General features: G+C 43.3%; 1 protein-coding gene across 2 annotated transcripts; it reads right to left on the reverse strand.

Annotated features, from left to right (window-relative positions):
* Positions 1-1,767: 1,767 nt before the first annotated feature.
* sema3fb (sema domain, immunoglobulin domain (Ig), short basic domain, secreted, (semaphorin) 3Fb) lies at positions 1,768-22,006 on the reverse strand. Of its 2 annotated transcripts, XM_061069713.1 has the most exons (17): positions 21,902-22,006; positions 21,484-21,546; positions 21,036-21,155; positions 19,697-19,786; positions 17,880-17,973; positions 14,836-14,955; positions 14,188-14,327; positions 12,929-13,043; positions 7,402-7,471; positions 7,158-7,302; positions 6,699-6,921; positions 5,492-5,580; positions 5,292-5,333; positions 4,133-4,290; positions 3,724-3,791; positions 3,334-3,467; positions 1,768-2,220 (listed from the first exon to the last, which is right to left on the reverse strand). In XM_061069713.1, the coding sequence occupies exons 1-17, from the start codon at positions 21,989-21,991 to the stop codon at positions 1,768-1,770; spliced, it is 2,214 nt and encodes a 737-aa protein (XP_060925696.1). In that variant the 5' UTR covers positions 21,992-22,006. The 2 variants fall into 2 exon arrangements, with proteins under 2 accessions (XP_060925696.1, XP_060925698.1); XM_061069715.1 differs by lacking the exon at positions 19,697-19,786.
* Positions 22,007-22,203: the final 197 nt, after the last annotated feature.

The following is a 22,203-nucleotide window of genomic DNA, read 5'->3' on the forward strand; positions in this document are numbered from 1 at the left end:
ATTCTTATGCATGAAAATTCCATAAATCTACTTCCTGGGGAACTGCTGTAATAATAGTTTTCATAGAGCACTAGAATGAGCATTAGCATTCTAATCAATAGAATGTTTGCTCAGTTCTTAAAACACTCATTTTCACTCCGCCTTACTCTGTAATTGATGTGCAACTCGTTTGCACTTTTTGAAATTATGCTATTATCTGTTATCCAAACACATGGGTAAGATAATTGCACTTTGTACTTTGACAGAACTAAATTCATGCCAATAAGAAAATGCATCATGCTTTATACAGAAGTATATTTAAAACCAGGACATTTTGTAAAGCATTTGTTTTTCCCATTTAGCCGCACTGAGAACCTCCCTCAGACTGTAATGTACACCCCTAGAAACAAAGAACAGAAAAAAACGACCACACAGTATCTTATCAGAATTACAGTACAAATACAGGTTCATGCACACAATGAAAGCCAGCTTCCCAATAATTTTGGTTAGTGTCACAACATTGTTACAATGCTCTGTTGTGTATACGGGCAATTACTTTTTTTTCCACACATGAATGTCAAAGGAAGAAAGAACGAGAGATGTCTTGAGTGCTGCCTCATGTGGGCACTTCTTTCCTCTTTTAACTGGTTTTGTTTTGACGCAAAAGTAAACTCCACCTTGCCCGAGTGTGCTTGTCGCATTTGGCCCCAGCCAATGTCCCTTGAAAGTAAAACAATAATGCCCTTTGTACAAAACCTTGACCTTATATTGCACCTCACTCTGAGTTCAAAGTTTGCAGCTGAAAAGAACCGTACCATTTTAGTGACATTATTTTGTCAACCATTATAATGATAGATCTAATTAAAAGCTGGTGCTTGTCTCATTTTTAAATGGCCCGAAGCAACCACAGGTTACTCAGATCACGGAACACAGTGAGAACCTTGTCATTCTTTAGCAAATGTAAATCTCACTAATCTGAATTAGTATCTCATCTGAAAAGTAGCGAAGATGCTGCATCATTTAACAATCAATCCTCCAGTCAGAACGGGAGGAGAGGAAAAAAAAAAGGGCAAGCACCAGTTTAAAGTACAGCTATTAAAAGGCCCAATTACAACATATTGTAGGTTCCCATGAAGAAAGAACTGTTTCCCCACAAGAACTGGGACCATGTATCGATGGTCCCCTTGCAATATCAAGTCTCTGTCTGCGAGCAGCCACAAGGAGGTTGCATTACCGGCATTCCTGATGTGTCCAGTAATAAAAAGAGTCCTGGCCTCGAGTCAAAGCAAGCAAGAAACAAAGGAGATCCCATCAACCCTTTATCAACAATTCATTTCCCCGTCAGAGCGAGCGTCTCGTGGCTGGCTCGTGACAGCTTACGTGCCCACTAACACATTCCAAACAGTCGCCAGCGGTCATGTGATGCCGACAGATGAGTTTTTGTAATGACAGTAACAGCAACAATAAAATTAACAACATCAATAATAACAATAATATTTGCCCCAAAGGTACCTATACACAAAGAGCATGTTTTTTCTATAAGTACAAAGAAATCCACAGAATGATACTATATACAACCTACAATAAATACTGTGTATCATATATCTTACTGTTTGAGAGGATGTATGTGGGGTTTTGTTTGCAAGCCTCTTTTTTTCTCAGTTTGCTTTTTTTCCCGGTTTTTGGACTTTTTTCATGTAGCTACTCTCAATGAGTCTCTCCCAGTTTTCACAGGGTGCGGAGGGGGGAAGGGTGGACGAGGGTATTTCAGACACAAAGCTGGGCTCCTCATGTCTCTGCCTCCTCCTGCTCCTCGTTCTCCTCCCCCTCCCCGTGATGCCGGCGGTTGCGGGGCTTCTTGTGCTCCTTGAGCTCCTTCAGGTCTTTGGCTTTGAGGGCGCCCTGCAGCGGGTCTCCGAACTGCCAGTAGTCCTGGCAGTACTGATTGATCAGGCTCATCTCTGGCTGGCTCAGGATGGTCAGCAGGTCCTTGTACTGGCCTGCACTGGGGGTCCACTGGGTGCTGCTGGAGTGGAGCGTGGACGGCACCAGACCTCCCCCGCCCTCCACCAGAACGCTGTTGACAGCCCTGCTCGACAACACCACCAGCTGCATCTTCACCACGGTGTATTTGAAGTTCTTCTCCGTGGCCGTACACTGGTACATGCCGGAGTCAGAGGGCTGCAGGGACCGCATGAGGAGACCTTGTTCCGTCTTCAACACCCGGCCATCAGAACGCATCTGCAGAGTCAGAGAGACAAACCGCTCATGAAACACATCAAGGGAGACAAGTGCATTACAGGTGTGATGCAAAGCAGCTGTCACCATGTGTATCCATTCGTTACAGCACAAGTGATTGCTGCAGAGAAGTGCTTAGAAATCATTCACACTACTCAGACAATTAACCCTTCATTGTCCTCAAACGCAGTATGTGTGTAAGTTAAGCTACCTTGTTAAAACTGTTCATGGATCAGGAGGAAAGTGGGAGAATGCATTAGACCTTACTGCGTGATTGTTACTTTATTCTGGAGGTTGTGCAAATAACAGGAGGAGACCTGGATGATTGTAAATCTGTTAATAAATGTCTGCGATACAAAAAATTAAGAAAGCTAATAAAATATCTCATTGAATCATACTTTACACACACACACACATATATATATATATATTATATATATAATATGATATATATAATCTGATAAACTATTTTACCATGGTGCACCTTTGGAAAAAAGATTATCATTATCAATTTAAATATAATCAAACAATGTTGTAACTCCATCTTTCTTCACATCTATACCCATGAACTTGAATAGGTGATGACAGATTTTTTTTTTGCTCCGAATCCAACGGGCGAGGCAGCAGCAAAGTCGGCTATGCTTGTGGGAATAGAGACCATCTAACAGAATAGTCAATAAAAGAGAGGCAGCAACACTACATTGCTTCACAATAAAACTTTAACTAGTGCCTACGAGTTGTATGTCATAGCAGAGGGCTGTTTTCACTGCTCTCCTTCATATGTCCTTCCACTGGGCAAGAGGCCAGTCAGTGGTCTGCAAGAGGAATCTGGAATCGTTCAATCAGAGCCTGAGTCGCTTAATCATGAGAACAGATAATTACACTGGACTCATTTATCATATGTGTCGCCTGCTCTCCATGGCAACAAATCAACAAAATGAAATGAATTACTGTGGAGGAAATGTCCGAAGATAATAATTAATGTTCGCTTCTGTTACTAACCCATTCAACACTTTTTGGGGTTGACATTTAACTTTGCATTTGAATGAACTACACCTTTATAAGATATGTTCATACAAGCAGTAACTTTGACAAATACACCATGTGATGGCTCACCTCTTTCCTGCGCTCGCTGTTGTCTCTCTGCAGATGCCATTTGATGACAGCATGTGGGGAGCGGGCCTGACACTCCAGGAAGGTGCTGCTTCCCTCCACCCCGTACTGCACCATCTCCAGAGTGTTCTTATTGGCTGCAGGGCAGAGAGATACAGGGATTACCATGGCAACCAGAACACTCATTACCATGAGCTCCTTAGGACCAAAGATCTCAGTTGTGGTAAAAATCAAAGTCCTTTTTTGCAATATGGCTGTCAGAGATTACCATAAAGCTGCAAGAATAAGCCAGTAACAACCTTGGAACGAGACATATTGTTATTTCTAACCTTCTGAGGTCCTTATTTAACAAACAGAAGAAATAAAAGCAGAACAGTAAACTAGGGAACATACTGTTGGAGTTGAAGCCTCGGCATTGACGGATGGGGTTCCCGTACTTGACGTCCTGCCTCCGGCTTCGTCTAAATGGGTCAGACCAGTATCGCCGAATAAGGAGAGAAAACATTATAAAGCAACCGCAAGCCATTCAAAGCCATTCAACAATACATCAATTATAATAAGTAAATAACCATAAACCCCCTTATGTTATTGTCAACCGAAAAACTTCATCATTTACTGTTCAAACTAACAGTATCATGTTATCATGTTAATTCACTCAAACACCATGACGACTATATGATAGAAACAGGTGCCATTAAATTAGCCATTCAGCGATCCTTGCAGTCTAATCTGAGCATCATTCAACACATCAGTTAGTTGTGGTGTTAGTGTAACTCATGCCGTCGCTGCTGCTGGTGCTCACCTCTTCTGCGAGGCCGAGTAGCGGGAGCAGGACTTGCCGTCCCAGGCGCAGTACGGATCTCGGGCTAGGCAGCAGTCAGCGCAGACCTCGCCGTACACGTCGCACCGGTGGAGAGCCAGCTGTGTCAGGCCCACCGCAGAGGACACATACAGCTGTTGCTGTTGAGAGGAAGAGGATGGAAAATGGTGTTACAATTTAAACTGGACAACATTTAAATGCATTTTATTAGAGATTTAAACAATCAATTTCAAGTCCAAAAATGTTTATTATCAGTATATATGTTCAAAGAATATTTAGGGCCCGAGCACTGACATCAAAGGTCAGGTGAGACCCTACTGAAATTGTAAGGATTATTATTATTTTAAAATTGAAATTTGAAAACATTTAAAATCTAGTTTCAGCAGCCAGCAGCCAGTCTTTGCAGGTCACTTTTACAGTTTCAGAAAGAAAACTGCAACCAGCGTAAACCCAGGCCAAACGAACAGCCCATAAACAGGCAGGTTTAGATTGGGCTCTGCCCTAATTTATAACTTGGACATACTGTCATTGTATTTGCACAATTTGAAAATAACCATAAAAAAAGAGCACAATTCAGACTACATGCATTCAGGTAGCTGGTTTTGAGAGAGATTCAATTTCACAGTTGTGTATCCAGGGGCTTGTTCCATCTTCAAGGGTCTTATTTGCTCTCATACAAAAACACAAACCCAGAGGTACGTAATGAGATAAGAATAAAATCTTTGTCCTGCACTGTGCTGAAACAGCAGCCGGCTGTGGATCATCTGGTAGAATACTGAGCTCATCTCGATCAGGTTACCATCATAATTTCATGATCAGCTGTTGGGACTCATCAGTGTGGCAGGCTGTAATACTAACTCTCTGTCTGTGGGACTGATGTCATTAAATGTAGAAAAGGCCAAGTATTTTAATCACTTTGAAAGACAATACTAACTTTGATGTCTTCTCCATATCTCTCTTCCCATTGTCTGCCCCTGTCATGCGTGTAGTATAAGAATTATGAAGCAATAGGGCAGCACAGCTGTATGCACGTAGCTTGTGACCTTTAAGAATTGTCATTCATTTATTTTCTTTGGAAGGTGGCTTCTTTTCTCTTCATGTCAGCAAAGGTTAAGGAAATCTGTTGCACAGACATACTTACCCTTTTGGATGAGATCTTCATTGTTGTAATAGGAGTCGGGGCCTTTATGGAGAAAATACATTTTTTTTGTGAGCACAGTAATCTTCATTGCAGATGAAAATGTAAAACACAGAGACGTTAGCAGAATAGGAAAATAGGAAGAGAAAGGACTAGAAATGAAAGAGGTATAAGGTTTAAGAGTAAGAAGAGAAAACGCTTACCTTGAAAACCTCCACCTCCTCCAGGACCAGCTCCTCGGTCTGCAGATCGTCTCTGGGCAGCACGATGACCTTCTGGACTGTCCCTTTGTCTGTGGGAGATACGCACACCTGTCAGCTACACACCTGCAACCTCTCACCCGTCCACCTGGCAAAGGCCCCTTGGATTTCCATTTTATTCCCTCAGCAACCTCAACCAAGGGATAATCCCCGTATCAACAGGCTGTGTTGTGCTCTTCCCCTCTGTCACTAGGTTCTCTCCAGTTGAACCTTTCCTCAATGACATGATGCTCTGTTCCACTTAGCGTACCCCCTGCTTCCACCATGACAAATCTCTCCTGTCATCCCCAGCTTCATTCTTATCCACACCTATTCATTCTGGATGCTGTAGGACCCTCCAGGCTTCCCTGGCATGTTTGATTTCTGTAAAGAGTCTGACATTCCTGTGAGCGGGACACCTGAGATTTATTATGACTTCTGCATTGAGCCTCGGCGCAGGGCTAAATGGTTGAATCTGACATCAGCTGAAAGGACACACATTCCTCCACAGTTGCCGCCGCCGCACACACACCCATCCGTGTCCTCCCCGTAATACACACGCGAACAAAGAGATCAGTAAAGAGGCGTTGCATGCAACTACTTAGGGCCGCATTATTGTGCTGTGGCTGCTACTGTCATCGTGGGGTCTTATTAAAGGTCAGAGGCATGCAGATGGACACATAATATCCCTTACGTCAGTGGACAAAATGAAGGTAATGGATGAACTAGCTGTAACCTCCTCCTCCTCCTCCTCCACATCTTACTACTTATTCTTCTTACTGATCCACCCCTGCCCTCCAGGTACAAATCTCCTGTTGTTTACCTCATGGGAACAGTGCAAGGTACAAACCCTTTGATCGGTTAAAGTCCCACTCAAGCACAAAAGGAAAAGAATGCTTTTCTCCAAATGATAGATGATTGCATGGGAGACAAGCCCTCCATTTACATGGGATTTATTTCCATAGGGGGGGATTTTTTTCCTTCATTATTCAACTTCCCGCTGACACTGTCATTCACCATTCTCACCCAGATCAAAAGGGTTCACGGGTTCCTTTTTCAGATTCACTTCATGGACACGATAGTCGCTTTGAAATAACCCTGAAACGGCTGTGGTGACAAAAGCTCTCCGTTCTATTAAGTTTGATTCTATAAAGTTTAGAATAACCCTCACCAGTTCCTAGGAAGAGCACTTCATAGTTGCCATCCGCAGCCGCCACCTGGTCCACAGTGATGGTGGTGAATTCATAGTCCACATTGGTCCTAACCACTAGGGGGCGCTTGTGTATTGGGTACACGGCATTGTACATGGCCGGGTGATTCCTCATGAAGTTAATGACTTCATCTGGATAGTCCTTAGTAGACTTCATGTTGGGAGTGAAGGTACCGCCAGGGCACTGGGGGAAAAACCAAAGCACATACATTCTGAGTATTCAAAAAACCATGAAATAAATAGATATGATCATTTAGAAAAGTATATCCATGAGCTTGTCTTTCAGTTATATTTTCATTTTGGTTATGCATGGTGCCAGATGGTTTCTATTTGTCAAATAGGAATTACTGTTTTGCCTGAAATCACCAGGTTTCCTGTGGGATTTTCATGTGTGTGGGGTCAGTGTGAGGTGAGGCTCACCGTGCCAGGGCGAGGGTATGGGATCTTCCCAGTGTAGGCCACCCATTGGTAATTGGGACCCTCCTTGTGGGCGAAGGGTCCGTTGAAGACCATGCGAATGTCGGCCATTGAGTAGACACAAACCGCTGAGCCTTTGAAGACGGAACTGTGAAGTGCAAGAAAAAGTATCTCATGTTAGAAAAACAGAGCTTATTATTGTTGCTGGAAATATACAAGAATACAGAATCTGTTATAGTCCACTAACCCAGAGACAGAGAAGACTCCATATATCACAGGATTCTTTGTGTCCTGTGTCGGCTGTATGTAAACATCTCCTGTAGAGGGAAACAGAGACACCACGTCAGTCTAAAGCGTGACTGAAGGACACATCAAGCTCTACAGCACAAGCGTTCTTCTTTACTAATATTTACACAGCTTTTAGTCAATCCAACTGCTCTTAGCGAGATAGACCTTTAGGTTACACGTCCCGGGAAGGCTGAACCTTCATCTTTGTTGAAAACACATGGTAGCCATTACTGGATTTAGATAGTGAGGCTCTTGGGTTGTGTCTTAAAGCTTCTGACAGTCACTGAAATCCATAACTGCACCAAAAGAATAGAGTTCAGGGATTCATTTAAGACACAAACTTTAGCATGACTACAAAAGTATAGCGCTTTGAGCAAATGTCAGAATCCTAGCCTGCTCATGGTGACAATACTGACGAGGAACAGAAAGATGGAAGGATATATTCGGTGAAGGCTTTATTTACAAGATAACCAATTAAAAGACTATTTCACCTAACCATCCCAAATGCTTCACCCTGTGAGGTCTAAGCTCAGAATGGTCCTCAAAAATATATTAATAGGCACCCACACACACACACACACACACACAAACACCATCCACACACACACACACACACACTGAAGTGTGAAGGTCCTCTTATTCTGTCAATACAACTGGTTGTCAATAACTTGCAATATTGAACCATAAAGTAACCAAAATCTATCACACATCAATTATAATGCATTAGATGTGTTTGTGTTTGAGAGACAGAGAGAGACAGAGAGAGAAAGAGAGCGAGAGTGCGAGAGAGCGAGAGAGTGAGAGAGCGAGAGAGCGAGAGAGTGAGAGAGCGAAAGAGCGAGAGAGCGAGAGAGAGATAGAGAGAGATGGTTGTTAATTATTAATGCAAAAACTGAACAGAAAAAGCATGAAAAATCATACTTTTCGAGAACCCTGGCCCCTCTCCTGGTATCAACACCGCCTGGTTACAGTCTAGACTGCAGCAGTGTGTGATTACTGAACCACCTGAGATTTCTCCTGAAGAGACAGAAAATGTGACCATGATGTGCAGGGATTCTCCTCCTCCTGCGTCCATAGTTCATGTCTTCCACTTGAAGGAAAAGGAAATATCTCTTTTGTCCCGAGGGAGAACTGCATCATATACTCTTCAGCCAATTCTGGAGCTCTGTAAATCACGGATGCTCACATACTCTATCCTGCAGGCCTCTGACATTGGACACGGCCTGAATTAAATCACCCTTTTGTTGTTACTGAAGGAAAGGTCCAGTGCAACAAATAAAGAGGAGCTAAACACGTGACGGGTGATAACTCTCTTTCCTGTACGGTACCTGACCTAAATACTACTCCCAGGAGGCATGTTCACTACCTACAATAGGACATGGGCCTTCGAGGGAAACTGAGAATGTTCTCTCCAACCTAGTTTTGCAGGAAAATGACCATGGAGTAAAGACACAATCGGAAACGTCCAGAAGTGAGAGATGTACAGAGAGAAAGTATAATTATGACTATTAATGCTAAGAAAGTGCAGAAACAGAAGAAGAAGAGATCGGAAAAAAAGAGAGTCAATTTTAGATGTATGCTGTGAAAGTCCCACATATGTGAAATAAGCAGTCAAGGCTAATATGGAGATGATACATGAAGGGTGTGAGTTATGTCAATGAATCTGAACTGCTGGTTTTGGTCTTGTCCAGGGACTATCCACAACTGCAAGATTATTCCTGTAGAATAAATAAAGCTAAAGGGTATCTAGCACATTGTCCATACTCCAACTCAGCAACCAGATTCCCCAAAGTCACACCCGCACACACCCTAACATGCGCCATCGTGCGATCTTCCACAGCTGCCACAGCCGGAGAAATGGAACGGTCATGGGTTAGCGTGGAAGCAGCACAATGGTCTGTCATGGGTGTCACACAACAGGCGATCCCTAACATGACATACAGCTGCTGTGCTGCAGGAATGAGCGATACGCACGCAACAACACGCAAGTGCATGCTAATGCAGACAAGATAGTGCTCAGGCCGAGATTAGAGCTGTCATGAACGGAGCTCACAGACAGTCACTAAAAAACAGATGATCATGAAAACAAAGGAAGAAAACAAGGGTACATGATTTGCAATAAAAGCTGTCCTGACAGGGCAGTGACAGCTCCAGGGGATGTAGCGTGTAACAGCTGGGAAAGGATCCAGATTCCACAACTGTCTTCCTTATGTTTTCAAGGCAATAAAATCTCAGCATCCCATTTCCTCAAAAGAAAATTCAATTTCTGTTTGATCGACCTCTGGGTTTGTTCTGTCTGTTTTTCTTTGCGTCTCTCCCCCCTTTCTGGACATGACATGTTTTTTCTCTCTCCGACTTTTCACCCCTCCAGCCATTGGGACTTGCTTTAAAGCACAACCTCATTTAAGATGCAGTAGTGTCTTCTATTATAACTGGGGGGGGGGGGGGGAAAGCAGTATTACACTGTTTAAAATCACGATGGGTCATTTAGGTACAAGGTGATGGACAGAGTCAATAGGTGTTTCATATTCCTCAGGTTTCAGACGTGCTTTACCATAAAGTATTTTTATATAACACCATTACAACGGGAATGCATGTGCTCTGGACATTTCAACAAATTTCTCAGTAATTAGTTGTGAATAAAGTAATGTTTAACAATATTTCACCTTAAGCTCCTATTCGAAAAGGAGCGCAGATTTCCAGATTCCCACTCAAGGGCAATTGCTTATGGTGAGGGGCTGCCCACATTTGATTTAACTTATTCAAATGGACATGAATATATATATTTGGGTATATATTAGGGCAATTTGGGTGTCAGTTTGTTGCCCAAGGACACTTCAGCGGAGTCAGGAGCAGCCAGGGGTCGAACCACCAACCCTCTGGTTAGTTGAAGAAATCTGTGTCAACCAGCATGACATTCTCTGTCCAGTGTTAAAAAAAAATCCTTCCTCTAACATCATTTCTACAGCTCTTGAATGAACAGGATGTGTCTTGATGGTTTAATCCCTCCATGCAACGTATAAAACACACAACTTGTGGTTTTTCCAGGAGGTTATGTGAGGGAATATTTGTTAGTGAGGCTCAGCCACTTCCTCCGCCGCTTGCCAGGAAAACATTGTTGTTTTTATGTTTTTCAGTTTTTGTACAGATTAAACAAACAAGACATGAAAGGTTAATTAAAGAGCTTTGGAGGTGCTGTAAGGCGGATTTCATTACTTTTGGAAGGAGCCACAGAGCCAGGCTTTTTCCAGGGTTTTCAGACATTTTAGCTAAAAGCTGCTGCTGTGGCTTCATGTCAAACACAAAGATAAAAGCGCGGTATCAATCTTATCATCTAGCTCTTGGCAAAATAAAGCGAAATATGAGCATTTCCCTGAATGTCAAACTAATCATTTAACGGCCTAAATTTTTATGTGCAGTAGTTAAAGACCCACATCCCCTTGTGAGATCCTAAAACCTCAAGTTTCATGTGTAAAGACAAACCTTTCAGTGAGCGAGCTTTATAAACATTCAAACTAGACAGTCAATGTGAAGCCATTAGCATGAAACTCAATCATATCCAATTTACTGTCCCCTCTAGGAGTCCTTGGCAGGAACGACTGCTCTGCAAGCTGGCATGTGCACGTCTTTGCCTCTCTTTGGACATGTCTACGCTGACATGCCCGTCCTTGTTCATTCACTAGTTTGTTCCGCTACACATGTACAGCCTTATTCAGGCAACGTCCTGAAAATCTTCCTCGGTGCCAGCAGATGACGACTCTCCGACCCGCCAGCAGAGCCACGCCACTGCACGCCTGTGTCAACACTGTTCCAACCGGCACAGACAGAAGCCTCATTTGTCAAGGCGACGTAAGCTTGTTCCCCCTCTGAACTTTATCGGCATACAGGTGAAGAGGCTCCACACGCCAAAAAACGATGCAGAGATTCTGAGAGCATGTCACTTGTGTGTCAAACAAACCAAAAACAGCTTTTAGAACTGCAGGCAGGTTGAGTTAAAAGCAAGTGGTGAGTCCTCAAGGTAAAGAGACAAACACAAACTATTACAGGATTCAACAGACACAGCACTTTTCATTCTTGAGATTAGTTGAAGAGCGATAGCTGCACGCATCAGTGTCTTATCACTCCGTGGCTCTATTTTAAACCAGGAAGACTAAAAGAGATTCCTCCAACACACACACACACACACACAGTCACATACATTCCTGCTGGGTGATCTGATCTGTCCCCCATCAGACCTCCCCTTAACACACTCACACACATACACACACAAACACATCTTGAAAGAAAATGACAATGATCCAGCGGTAGGGGTGTGTGTGTGTTTTTAATGCGTGTGTGTGTGTGGGTGTGTCATTCACATTACAGTATGCTGTATGGGCCATATGATTGGAGTGGGCTGCAATATGGGCCAAAGACACTTTAGTGTGTATGTGTGTGTGTGTGTGTGTGTGTATGTGTGTGTGTGTGTGTGTGTGTGTGTGTGTGTGTGTGTGTGTGTGTGTGTGTGTGTGTGTGTGTGTTTCACCCTTGGCAGGTCCTGTAGTAATAACAACAGAGCCTGCAGTAGACTGTTCTCTGCTTAATATTTCAGATGTAATTATAAATGACAGGAACCTAAAAATGAATATGTCTGTGATAAATCCAGCCATGTCCCTTTTATTCCTCTCTTTGCTATTTGATACCTTCTGTCAAAAAGATTAACTACTTAAAGACAGATTTAGTTTCTTAGAAAAAAAAACCAGGGTGTAACAAAAGTTTTTGGGCTGAATTACAGATAATAATACTAGGACTTCTGGGAAAGAGCAGAGATTTAAATTTTTGTGTATTTCTCAAAGAATCATTCATGAGCCTTGAGTAAAAAACATCTGACATGTTTAGGGAACTGATATTTATGAGTGTTCCATGGATCTATGCTTGTTGGAGCAGAGCCAAATCAAGATCAGGATCTGGAGAATTTCACATGGCTCATTAGGGGAAAATTAGGCCTTGGCAGAGAGAGACATTTTGAATATTTGTGGAAAGACAAACAATTTACCATAGCTAATGAATATGCACACATGTATTCCATTAGCAAAAATACCAATAATTGATGTTTGTCCTCATCATAAATGTCAGTAAATGTGTATTTAGGACTGATAGTCAGATAAAACAAGAAATTGGAAGACAGTATATTTGACTCTGCAGTGGAAGTTGTCTTTTTCCCTTTTCTGAATTTTTACAGGTGAAATCATTAATCATTAAACAATAAAGTGATGAGCAGACTGAAATGACAGCATTGTTAGTTGCAGTCCAATATGTGGTTGATGTAATCTGGCAGCAAAACGGTGACAATGACTTTGGCTGAACTGACCACCTACAAACACATCACTGTACTGGCAGCGTGTTTGATTGACAAGGACGACTATACAACGCTGCCCGCCCACACTGGCTGATGCACATTCAGAGAAAACCACAGCAAGATCTGTAAAAGGCGTGTTTGTACTCACGCAGCTCGTCGAAGTGCGTCTCCATGCCGTCGGCGCCGGGCACGGAGCAGATGAGCCTGGCCTTCAGGAAGGTGCTCCACTTGTTGACCAGGCAGCAGTGGCCCCCGTCATCGTTCTGTATCGGAGAAGAGCAGAGTTGAAAAATTACACTTTCTCCATCACTCACTCACACTCACATCCTACTGTGTCCTCGTACTGAAAACAGACCCAGGTGGAGCCACCCACACACATACACAAACACACACACACACACTACACAGTACATGTTGGAAGCAAAAAGCAGGGACGGGGGGGGTGGGATGGTAAACAGTGTCTCCTCCTATTTAGACACTTCCATCTGCGGTGGACCGAAGCCAGAATCCATCCCAGTAAAAAAAGAGTTGAGACCAGTATGAGCTTCCACAACTGCCATCTTCAGAAAATGGAGGGCTCGGAAGAAAAATTATACATATTTTTTTTGTTACACTATAAAGGGGAGTCGACATTTTTTTTTATACTTTCCAGTGTTATTACAGTAAACGGCTGAGTGTGTTTCAGGTGTCGTGCAGGGTGCAGAGAACGGCAGTAAAAAGGCTCCAGATGTGTGGCGGAGTAAGAGAGACAGGGCCGTGGTCTCCGGAGTCCGGGGCAGAGCCCGCTGAGAGGGGGATGAGTGTTTGTGTGCCGGGTCAGCGCCTGACCCCCCCTCGAATAAATACATCGGCGAACAGCTGAGGCGATGAGCACACACAGCTACATTTTCTCACTCCCGCCCGTACGCATATACCCCCTGTAATGTTCATACATGCACGCAAACATTCACATACGCCTCATTCTCAGGACGAGGTCCCACAGTCCCTCTGAGACATTTGTTATCATTTGTTTTCATGGCTCGCAAAAGCACACAGGCTTTTGTGAAGAAGCTCTGGTTTGACTGAGAGGGACCGAGAGTTTTCTTAAAGGCACTGAGTTTTTCTCTTCTCTGTAAACTTAAAGCGTCACGTTTTAGCACTGCCGGAGAGAAGAGGTCAGGGGATCACGGGGTCAGAGCTCAGGGGGCAATCTCACAGACAGAGGGATGCATTGTAGACAGGAAGGTTAAAGACATGTGGATTCCAGCACGTCAGCGTTGGCCAAATACTCGTCCTGCGCCCGTAAACATTCAAACACAGTGGGTGACTCGCCTCAGGCCACTCCAGCCTGTTTTTCATATCCATGCAGGGTTTTCTTTTCATTATGTTTACACCCCAACACAAACACACTCCTGACTGTGTACACACCAGGCAGATGCGTCCTATACGGGACTGGGTCACAGGAGTCTGGCCCATCTCGGAGGACTTTTCCCGGAAGAAGAAATACAGCTTGTCGTCATTTCTCTCCGCGCTGTCAGGGATGAGGTGTACGTGAATGAAAGTTGGGTCTGTGGGGAGAAGGGAGGGTGAGATGTTTAGGTGGAGGAAAGAAATGGGAAAACCTTAGGTGAAAATCACTTATAAACGGTTAGCATTTCCTTTTTTTGTTGAATGACTGGCAAACACAATAATCTTTCCATTTCAGCAATGGTTTTGAAACAAGATCCAAGCTCCGTGAACAATTTCTGATTCAATGAGGTTCACAGTTAAGTCATTCTTTGTTTACTATAGCTTTGAGCACAGCCACACATGACTGAATATATTTAGTAAATGTTCCTCGTTCAAACAAAATCTTACAAAATAGAAATTGCTAAAAAATTGTCACATTTATTGTTTGCAAATGACTTAATAAAAAAAAGCTTAAGGGGCATTTCAGGCAGGAGTCAGATTTCAACTTCCCCCAGTGCCTCCCTGGCCCCACCACTGAATCCGCCTCTGCTGTATGTTAAAAATTCAGTATGTAAAAATTGGATGAAATCCTTATGTATCATTTACAGGCAAAGGCATGAGTTTTACCATTCAACCATCTGGAGTTGTACTGATCTGTTCGCATCGCAGTCTTTGGCCCCAAAGTGCGGAAAATGGCAGAGTCTGTTCCCATAAAGTCAACATAGACCCCAGCATAGAGTTCACCATCTGAGAGAGAGAGAGAGAGAGAGAGGGAGAGAGAGAGAGAGAGAGAGAGAGAGAGAGAGAGAGAGAGAGTCTTTGATTACGACATTATTCCAGCATTTTGCAATTAAATTAACAAGGCGTTTGTTTCAAAATCTATATTTATATATTGAATATCACAGGACTCTTCATTTCTCAATACAGCGGATCAGCATAAAAAAAAACACGGCCTGCACATTAGTTTTATATTATATATTAGTTTTAGGGCTGGGCAACGATTAAAAGTTTTAATCGCGATTAATCGCATGATTTCCCTGATTAATCACGATTAATCGCATTTGTATACGCAAAATCCAATAATGAATTAAAAAGTAGTGTATAGCGCAATTTTATTTTCAATGTTCTGCCATATGAACGAAAGTGCCATAAGCTTTGTTGTGCATACACTTTTAACATCAGCATTTAATACAGTAGCAGTTAAATAAAATATTCAGTGTAAATCTCAACTTAACAATGTTATCAAAGCAAATACAAAATTAAAGCTCAATGGCACTGCCAGGGCATTAATGTTATCCTCTTCGTTATGAAAAATGTATACTCCTCCCTGCGTCTAACGTAGTCTGCCGAAGCCTCGCTCCGCTCGCTGTTTCGTTGAGGGATTTGCTGATATCAACTGTGTGTTTTGCATTTAGGTGATATTTTAAGAAGTACTCCGGTGATAAGAAAATTCACCTTGGCAGTGGCTACAAATTACTTTGGTTCTGTCGACTCCGCCGTTTGGAAGAACTTTAAAATGAAAATGGCCATGTAAAAGCTCGGTACCCTTATCCATGGTTGTTTATCCGCCAATTATTTTCTTTTTTCCGGTTCCGCAGCAGTCAGCAACAGACTTTCACAAAATAAAAGCCTGACTTTCACAATAAAACAATAAATAATCAAACCTGAGTTAATGCGAGATAAAATAATTAATCGAGTTAGCTCATCACTTGAGTTAACTCGATTAAAACGAGTTAACTTGCCCAGCCCTAATTAGTTTAGATATAAAATGGTCGGGATGATATTATTATCATCATCTACTTAAATTCCCTACAAAATTACTGACATGGAAGAGTTATTTGTTATCATCAGTAAAATTTACTAAGAGACAAACTTGTGAATTCATAGCAATAAAATTTGATTTTTGACAAATTGGACTTCAGAGTTTTTATCAAAGCTTAAAACATAATAATGCTAGTTTAAACAGAAGATAAATAAGTAGTAATTATATCCAGAATGGTTTTGTATATGAACATATACCACACAAACATAAGGGAGACCAAGTAGCTTTTGAGAAAAGTTCACATGCCCTCAGCTTCAATTTAAAGGCAATCAACTGCTTGTAAACCCACATATCCACTATATAATTCGCTGGTTTATGTAGTGCATGGATTCTAATAGGTTTATTATAAGAAGCTTCTATCTTCTTTGTAATTACTCCAAACTTCCCTTGTTCTTTCTATAAAACTTTGAGGAAATCATCACAGGACATGAAAAATAAACATTGTAAAAGTTGTCAAAACTTCCTTTCAAAACTGTCACACGCACTTCATGAAGACATAAAATACGAGCACATCCATGTGTGGAGACTGACAAATGTACACAGCAGTCTTGTTAAGCCCCAGGAAGGCAAGGTGTTTGTCCTCCAGCTGCTGTCAGGGCCCCACTGAGAGCAGGTGTGGCTGTCAGAGCTCTTAAGGATGGAGTTAAGAGACAGCGGGAGGTAGCACAGAGGGAAAAAAACAGTCTGTCCTACCACCATTCTACTCAATGTCATGGTTCTTAGCCGTGCTCCATGGAGATTGATGACATATCATTAAAATGTCTACGGATGACAGGATGTCTAATGCGCTGAAGAGCTGAGCAGCTAGTGGTCAGTGGTAAATCTATTGTTGTGGCGCAGGGTTCTTAATCCTTATCAACGCTAACAACAGTGTCCCCAGTATGATGCAGACTGGTGGAGGTGGGAGGTAAATCCATCTTGGACGACAGCATTGGTTCCATACTGGTCAGCTGGCACTGTGCTAATGTGGGAAAGCAGTGGCGGTGATTTACACCCGCTGTCTCGCCCCGCAGAGAGATCGCCTTTCACTGGTGGCAACTGTGGGTTCAGGACCTGACTGAGTGACCTTGGTCAAAGGGAACAGAGGACGCTGCCTTCAGGAGTTGTTTTACTGAAGCATGATATATAGTTACTGAATGAAAATAGAGATAACGCCTTTGTCAAATCAAGTTAAATATAATAATGACACTAACTTGGATTAATATTGCACCCAGAGCCATACAGACTAACGAAAAAATAATTTAAAAAAATAAAATAAAACCATGTGTTTCAGACAGAGGCTGAAAAGAAAAGCAGCAGCCATAGACAGAATGATGAAAGTGATGTGCTTTCTGGTTTAATCATAAGCCTGAATATGAATATAATACTTCCCCTGTAATAGAAGCATCTGCAGTCACTGTTTCTCCATTTATTTATTCAGGTTTTTCTATATTATATAGTTTCCTGTATTATTCAGGAAAACATTTTTTTTTCTTTTTTTCCCCCCAATATAAGCACTAAATGTTTTTGTAACATTTTAGCAAAGTAGCATTAGAGCATTCAGATATTCATGAAAACAATATAATACCCATTGCCGCCCCCAACAAGGTAAAATTCCTGAGGATTAAGTGATTAGGCTGATTAGAATAAGTAGCTCACTGTAGGAAATAGGCTCAGCATGAAGAAATTAAACTAGGTTTGAACTTTCTCGACCAAAAATATGAAATGTGAGAAGAGAAAAAGTCACATAAAGAAACAGTAGACTAAAAAGATGCATCTGGGATGAAGCTGCTCTGAGGACCTCAAATGAGCTGGGCTGGATTGAAGCCATGCCTGTCTCCTCACGTGACCAAACTCAGATGGTACTCACTGATCAAAGCTGACGCGCTGTTGAGCTTCGGGTCGTAGGAACACTTTCCCTTCCCGGATTCCACTTTTCCCGGCTCCAACTGAAAGATTTCTTCCTGTAATGGAAAAATCATATGGAGATAGAAATAAATTCAGCGCTCTTCATCTTGTCATGGTGATTCCCTTGTGTAGGGTAAATGAGGCAGCCTATGTGCTCCCTCTGACTCCAGTGGGACCCATACGGCCTGATGGGGGATGAAGCATTAGAATAATGAGGGTGCGTTCATACAGAAAAATACATGGGGGAAAAAGCGAGGAATTTCTAATCCATCTCCATGCCATTCTGCCGCGGAAAACAATGTGTCATGGGCTGCTTCTCTCGGCATAATAAGCTGCATGCCAAATATCTCTCAGCTTCTTGGTGCCGATGGCTGTGCAGGCTCACTGCTGACACCTGTAATCCAGCACAGTGAAAACAAGCCCGGGATGGAGGCTAGATGACTGATGCTCACCGCTTGTGGCAACCCCGCACGCAGCCACTGATAGGTGATTGGCAGGAATTTGCGTACGAGGGAAGGGGAGAATGAATCAGTGGCGTGCGATGACATGTCCTGTAGCTCCGCCTCACAGACCAGAGCATGTCCGACCGCCTCTTCTCACTCCCAGTCGGGACAGTGATGGAGTCTTCTCTGTCATTGTCCATCAGCACTAAAGCACGAGAGAGCTTACGGCAGTGAGCCAAAATCACTTCATTGGATCATACACGCAACCCTGTGCTATTCCCTACTCATCTTTGATTAAAATCACCACTTGTGAAAATAAGAAGGTGCTGGCAGCTCACTCGCAGCCATGCCAGATGTTGACATGTAAAAAAACGATCACAAACATGTATGTGTACCAGAGGGAATCTGCCCCCTGTACATGTTTTTACAACCCTGCTGTAAAATACGACCCCGTCAGAAAAGTTGCAACATTTTTTGACACGAGAATAAAAAAACATTGCAACTTTCTCAAAGTGTCCCACTTCACCTAAAGCCCTCACGGTCTTTGAAAGTCCCGTCCTGTGTTTCAAAGTGCTTGGAGTGCTCAAACACTGGAGACATGTTCAAGTATGTGGCTCTTTTAATTTTTTTTCTGCACAGCTAGTTGGCTACAGATGGCTGGTGTTTGCTCTGGGCAAACAGTGCCTGCTGTGGGAGTGGGTCGGATGCTGACTAGTCACGCCGCCTCTGTGGGAGAGACTGCACCACATTCCTACAGAAGGTGGAGGGCTCGGTGGGGTGAAGGACTGATGGGTGGGACATCCTGCATTGTCTCAGATAAGCGGAATGAATGTTTCAGCCATCTGTTCATCATCTCCATTGAAATATATGCAAGATAAAAAATTCAATATGCCATGCATTGAACAGTGGTGAAAGCCTGCTTAATTAAATGTGAGCCTAGCAAAAGTCAACAGAAATTTCCAAAGCCATTTCCATTCGATAACCTAGCTCTCATGCAAAATGTGGCATTTAGCACAACGCAAAGCACAAGAAGGACAATGGTGGATAAGAAAGCATGCTCGGATGGTGAGGTTTACACAAAGAAGATATGAGTGAAACGTGAGAGAGAGAGAATGACATGAAATTTCATGCAGTTGCACAAATGACACAAAACTTGAAAGACTGTGCTTGGACTGGAAAGGATGCATGCTGAATGAGACAAACAAATGATGGTCGAGATAAAGATGATGTTGAGATGTTGAATGTGCTCAGACACAAAGAGAAGGGAGCATGCTGCTGGTGACCACGAGCCCAGGCAGTATGCAGGGCTGCGGTGCAGACAGGGCCCACATCGCACCTTTAGTCCGAGTGTCTCGTGCACCGCGCTGGATTCGGCGGCGCGGCTAGCTCTTCCTCTGGCCTGGGCCATCTGTAGATACATGGATGTCTAGAACAGGAGACAGCAACACAAACTGGATGTTACGCCACTGATGAGGAAGGACCAAGGACCTTCCTGTTGTACTTGCACACTGAATTTGTCCTGACTTCCAGACATGGTAAGAATCACCCTCAAACAAGTACTATTGAAATTAATGTAATGCAAGAGCATAGGGAAAATGTAACTGTGTGTGTGTAAGACTGTACAGGGAGTGTGCATAGCTTTATTTGACCAGATGGTGGGAAAGGCAACAATAATAGTTCTCTATCCTGTGGTTAAGTCAATAAAGACTCTCACAGTATGGCACATACATTCCCTTCAAAACTGCTGCTAAAGCAAAACAGTATTACATTTTTACAAATGCTACAAGGCTCAGAACTTACCCTGTGGACAGACCCAGCAGGGCTTAAATCAAATGACAACAACCCATCTATATGTTCAATTCAAACAACAAAAATGTGTGTGTATGCATCTGTGTGTGTATCATCTAACATTTTATAATGTTGTTAACTCCCCGGCTCGGCTCAGGAAGGTGCTGACTGACGACTCAGACCTGTCCATTCAGAAAAACAGTCCTCTCATTAATGGACTAGAACTGGAACATTTCACAGGCACCCCATAATGGGAGCTCCCACTTCCAATTAGCCCACGTCTCACATGGTAGAGGCTGGCGGGAGGGCTGGATGGATGCATGTCGGGGCAGATGGATAGGTGAGTGAATGGAAGCCCTTCGTTAGCGAGGGGTCATGTCGGATCTGAACGCACCGAGGGACACATGGAAGCTGCACTTGCTTGCTGCAAGTTCTGTGAACTGTTTTGGGATCCCCAGAGAGAGACTAGTGGGAAATGTACTTTATATTTATGCCCCTTTTTAAAAAGTCCCCAGGTCATGATTAGTGAGCAAGTGTTATATTTAAAGAAGAGCGAGGTGTTAAAGGGGAGTATGCGGAGGTAGGGATGCCTGGCATGGTTTAGGAAACTCAAGAGGTCCCATTAAAGGCTGAGACTAAACAGAGAAACTTTAACAGCTCATTGGGGATAGCAGCTGTGTGCTGGTGAAGCTGTGCTGACTACAAAGCCAGACGCAGAGACAAGGTACCATGAGCAGGCTTTACGATGGAGGGAAATCGCTGTAAAGGCAACCTAATGTAAGGTGGATGGAGAGTAGGAACCTTGGTAAGGGCATTAAAGAAGAGAGGCCCAGCTAGGGCTTCAGGATGCAGATTAGAGAGAGCTGTTGAGAATCCTTAATCCTAACCTGAGGTTTGCGCCCGCGGTTGACAAAGGTACAGACTGGATTGTAAGCTCCGGTCCCACAGATGTACAGCTGGGTGCGATTCCATGGCTCGATCAGACGGATGAAGTTTGCACACTCCTCCTAGAAACACAAGGATTGAGGTGAATTAAACAACAATAAACATTAAGTCGGGACTTGCATAGCCTTCCTTTACTGGTACAACTATCAGACAATGGTGTTGTGCCCCCCGTCCTAGCCTGGGAGTCAGGAGGATGGGCGAGATTGACTGAGCTTCTCTGCTTCAATCTATTTCTGTCTGTTTGGCCAGACAGAAGGGAACCAGACTTTTTATTGGGCCAAGCCTATAAGCCACAGATATACAACAGATATAACTGAATGCAATGCATTTGAAAAACATCAGCTCAACAACTGTGCAAAGGTTGTGTGTGGTGTCCACACAAATACTTACATTGGCGTCCCTCCCGCTCACAAGGCACTCCATCCTCCTTCGTTCGGACACTGGCCAATGGATCTGTGAGGGGGGGAAGAGAGGAAATTTCATTGTTAAGGTCCAACCTGTTACACATCACTGGCCTTTATGAGAATAGGGGGCTAAAATTGCAAAAGGGATATCCACCCGGGGTAATATTAGTCCTGATAGGATGTCATAACCCAATTACAGTGTTTTAATAACCAAAGAAATGTGCTCTCTGACAAAAACTAACGTGAGCTAGCCAAAATGGCTGCCACTGGGGCAATCGAGCAGAACATTTAGCCCTGGGGCCAACTGCTGTGAACGCTGAGGTGAGAGCTTCAGCTCAGTGGAACAGCCCATTAAGGGGCCAGAGTTTGAGCAAAGGGGAGGCAGAGAATGGGAATGGTCTTACAATATGTGGCTCCTTGTTGATGTCGTGAAGATCCAAGGACAGGATGTGGTCCTTGCTGCCGACGTACATGCGGTCGTGATCTTCATCCATACGCAGGATCCTGTAGTCGGTGGTGTTGAGGAGGTAGGCGAAGTGATGAGCGGTGCCTGTAGATCTCAGCTCTGTTTGGAGACAGAAACATGTCCATTAATGACAGCTGTGGTTCACATGCACATTTTCACCCATATATGCACGCACAACTGCCACATTCCTACTGCCACTCCTGCATACCCCTGTGGAGTTATCTGATGGTTTTCCTCCAA

The sequence above is a fragment of the Limanda limanda genome, chromosome 4 (assembly GCF_963576545.1).
Source record: "Limanda limanda chromosome 4, fLimLim1.1, whole genome shotgun sequence".
Lineage (NCBI taxonomy): Eukaryota > Metazoa > Chordata > Actinopteri > Pleuronectiformes > Pleuronectidae > Limanda > Limanda limanda.